Source organism: Electrona antarctica, assembly GCF_951216825.1.
Source record: "Electrona antarctica genome assembly, contig: scaffold_54, whole genome shotgun sequence".
Lineage (NCBI taxonomy): Eukaryota > Metazoa > Chordata > Actinopteri > Myctophiformes > Myctophidae > Electrona > Electrona antarctica.
In genome coordinates, this window is record NW_027637297.1 from 723,291 (window position 1) to 727,860 (window position 4,570).

At 40.7% G+C, this 4,570-nt stretch overlaps 1 protein-coding gene across 1 annotated transcript in view; it reads left to right on the forward strand.

The window, feature by feature from the left end:
- Window positions 1–4,017: 4,017 nt before the first annotated feature.
- The window catches only part of vstm4b (V-set and transmembrane domain containing 4b), a gene marked incomplete at its 5' end in the record, with an annotated part of 27,518 nt that continues 26,965 nt past the window's right edge, over window positions 4,018–4,570 (forward strand). Inside the window, 2 exons of the mRNA XM_079531848.1 lie at window positions 4,018–4,021; window positions 4,255–4,547. Of these exons, the coding sequence (XP_079387974.1) occupies window positions 4,018–4,021; window positions 4,255–4,547 (297 nt within the window). The remainder of the gene's footprint in view (window positions 4,022–4,254; window positions 4,548–4,570) is intronic.

Consider the following 4,570-nt stretch of genomic DNA (forward strand, 5'->3'; position numbering starts at 1 on the left):
GGCCCATAAGGGGGCTTTTCTCTCCACTGTATCCCCACTGAGGAGTCCCATCTTCCCCATAGACCAGACAAGTGGCCATTTGTTCCTACTAAGTGTGTTTGCTGCAAAGACTGAGCTTGTAGATCGCCTATTTTCACAATGTTTGTCCCGGCCCCCAGGTTGGGAACCACTGCCCTAGGGGACTTGGATTATTATTATTTTGCCAGACACCTTTACAAACAATAGTGAAGACATTTCTTGTTAAGAAATTTCTTCCAAGATGTTATAATATTCCCAGTCTATCACTTGGCAGTCATGCTTTTACAAATGTCACAGTACCAACCATTAATAATGAATGCACTCCTTATTGGTATGGAATCAAATCAAAATAAATCTCCTGAAAGCTTCAACAGAATGTGTATAGGTGATGAATTCACCAATCCTGGGCATTACGGCATATAGAAAAGGGAGAAATGTCCTATTACACTGTTATAACCTTATAACCAATTGCTTTATTATATAATTGTACTTGTAATTGCTTGACTATAATTTAAATATGCTAATTAGATTCCTAGATCACCAAAACATGGGGTTAGGCACCAAAATGAATGAACCGTGAATAATGAAGGAGTAATGGCCTTTTATGGAACTGGGGGCGGCCATCTTGAAAATCTGACCTTTCGCATGGTCAAACTTTGGTAAACTTTTAGTATGTTATTAAGGACACCTAATACTACAAAAAACAGTTGAGAAACCTTCTGTTGCAATTTGTTTAGGGTCAAACCATAATTGCACCCGACTAGGTGTTGGTACCATTAGGAGAGATAACAAGATGTTGGTACCATTAGGAGAGATAACATGATGTTGGTACCATTAGGAGAGATAACATGGTGTTGGTACCATTAGGAGAGATAACATGATGTTGGTACCATTAGGAGAGATAACATGATGTTGGTACCATTAGGAGAGAACATGATGTTGGTACCATTAGGAGAGATAACATGATGTTGGTACCATTAGGAGAGATAACATGGTGTTGGTACCATTAGGAGAGATAACATGGTGTTGGTACCATTAGGAGAGATAACATGGTGTTGGTACCATTAAGAGAGATAACATGATGTTGGTACCATTAGGAGAGATAACATGGTGTTGGTACAATTAGGAGAGATAACATGGTGTTGGTACCATTAGGAGAGAGAACATGATGTTGGTACCATTAGGAGAGATAACATGATGTTGATACCATTAGGAGAGAACATGATGTTGGTACCATTAGGAGAGATAACATGATGGTACCATTAGGAGAGATAACATGATGTTGGTACCATTAGGAGAGATGGAGAGATAACATGGTGTTGGTACCATTAGGTGAGATAACATTGTGTTGGTACCATTAGGAGAGATAACATGATGTTGGTACCATTAGGAGAGATAACATGGTGTTGGTACCATTAGGAGAGATAATATGGTGTTGGTACCATTAGGAGAGATAACATGGTGTTGGTACCATTAGGAGAGATAACATGGTGTTGGTACCATTAGGAAAGATAACATGGTGTTGGTACCATTAGGAGAGATAACATAGTGTTGGTACCATTAGGAGAGATAACATGATGTTGGTACCATTAGGAGAGATAACATGGTCTTGGTACCATTAGGAGAGATAACATGGTGTTGGTACCATTAGGAGAGATAACATGGTGTTGGTACCATTAGGAGAGATAACATGATGTTGGTACCATTAGGAGAGATAACATGATGTTGGTACCATTAGGAGAGATAACATGGTGTTGGTACCATTAGGAGAGATAACATGGTGTTGGTACCATTAGGAGAGATAACATGATGTTGGTACCATTAGGAGAGATAACATGATGTTGGTACCATTAGGAGAGATAACATGATGTTGGTACCATTAGGAGAGATAACATGGTGTTGGTACCATTAGGAGAGATAACATGGTGTTGGTACCATTAGGAGAGATACCATGATGTTGGTACCATTAGGAGAGATAACATGATGTTGGTACCATTAGGAGAGATAACATGGTTTTGGTACCATTAGGAGAGATAACATGGTGTTGGTACCATTAGGAGAGATAACATGATGTTGGTACCATTAGGAGAGATAACATGGTTTTGGTACCATTAGGAGAGATAACATGGTTTTGGTACCATTAGGAGAGTTAACATGGTGTTGGTACCATTAGGAGAGATACCATGATGTTGGTACCATTAGGAGAGATAACATGATGTTGGTACCATTAGGAGAGATAACATGGTTTTGGTACCATTAGGAGAGATAACATGGTGTTGGTACCATTAGGAGAGATAACATGATGTTGGTACCATTAGGAGAGATAACATGGTTTTGGTACCATTAGGAGAGATAACATGGTGTTGGTACCATTAGGAGAGATAACATGGTGTTGGTACCATTAGGAGAGATAACATGGTGTTGGTACCATTAGGAGAGATAACATGATGTTGGTACCATTAGGAGAGATAACATGATGTTGGTACCATTAGGAGAGATAACATGATGTTGGTACCATTAGGAGAGATAACATGGTGTTGGTACCATTAGGAGAGATAACATGGTGTTGGTACCATTAGGAGAGATAACATGGTGTTGGTACCATTAGGAGAGATAACATGATGTTGGTACCATTAGGAGAGATAACATGATGTTGGTACCATTAGGAGAGATAACATGGTGTTGGTACCATTAGGAGAGATAACATGGTGTTGGTACCATTAGGAGAGATAACATGGTGTTGTACCATTAGGAGAGATAACATGGTGTTGGTACCATTAGGAGAGATAACATGATGTTGGTACCATTAGGAGAGATAACATGGTGTTGGTACCATTAGGAGAGATAACATGGTGTTGGTACCATTAGGAGAGATAACATGGTGTTGGTACCATTAGGAGAGATAACATAGTGTTGGTACCATTAGGAGAGATAACATGATGTTGGTACCATTAGGAGAGATAACATGGTGTTGGTACCATTAGGAGAGATAACATGGTGTTGGTACCATTAGGAGAGATAACATGGTGTTGGTACCATTAGGAGAGATAACATGATGTTGGTACCATTAGGAGAGATAACATGATGTTGGTACCATTAGGAGAGATAACATGATGTTGGTACCATTAGGAGAGATAACATGGTGTTGGTACCATTAGGAGAGATAACATGGTGTTGGTACCATTAGGAGAGATAACATGGTGTTGGTACCATTAGGAGAGATAACATGATGTTGGTACCATTAGGAGAGATAACATGATGTTGGTACCATTAGGAGAGATAACATGGTGTTGGTACCATTAGGAGAGATAACATGGTGTTGGTACCATTAGGAGAGATAACATGGTGTTGGTACCATTAGGAGAGATAACATGGTGTTGGTACCATTAGGAGAGATAACATGGTGTTGGTACCATTAGGAGAGATAACATGGTGTTGGTACCATTAGGAGAGATAACATGGTGTTGGTACCATTAGGAGAGATAACATGGTGTTGGTACCATTAGGAGAGATAACATGGTGTTGGTACCATTAGGAGAGATAACATGATGTTGGTACCATTAGGAGAGATAACATGATGTTGGTACCATTAGGAGAGATAACATGGTGTTGGTACCATTAGGAGAGATAACATGGTGTTGGTACCATTAGGAGAGATAACATGGTGTTGGTACCATTAGGAGAGATAACATGATGTTGGTACCATTAGGAGAGATAACATGGTGTTGGTACCATTAGGAGAGATAACATAGTGTTGGTACCATTAGGAGAGATAACATAGTGTTGGTACCATTAGGAGAGATAACATAGTGTTGGTACCATTAGGAGAGATAACATAGTGTTGGTACCATTAGGAGAGATAACATGGTGTTGGTACCATTAGGAGAGATAACATAGTGTTGGTACCATTAGGAGAGATAACATAGTGTTGGTACCATTAGGAGAGATGACGTAGAACACGCACATCAACAGGCTGGGTGCTGGGTAAAGAAACACACCATGGGTATAAGAAAGACGTTCTTTATTTAAAATTCTGACTGTCAGAATTTTCAATAAAGAACGTCTTTCTTATACCCATGGTGTGCGGGCTCCATCCAATACCTACCATTAGGAGAGATAACATGGTGTTGGTAAAATTAGGAATTCATGTTTTCTTTTTTTAAACTATACTGTAATACAGTAATACACAGATACTACTGTACTAATAAATCCCCCCCACCCCCCCCGTCCTTCCAGATGTGTGCCTGTCCATCAACGTAACGGTTAGCCCCTCCCCCTTGGCCGTGGTCCAATCAGGAGACAACGTCACCTTGTCGTGTGTGGTGTCACAGCGCCGCCGAAGCTCCGCCCTCCCTGTGATTCGCTGGACCTTCCTGCCGGGCCACGCCCACCTTAACGAGGCCGACGCCCACCTTAACGAGCTTAACGAGCTCCTGGTGGCCAGGGTCAACATGCACAAGGCCCGTTTCTATGGAAACTACACCAAGAGCTTCCATTGGCCCAAACTGACCCTCACTGTGGTCAAGCAGGTATGCAAATTATATGTAAATTA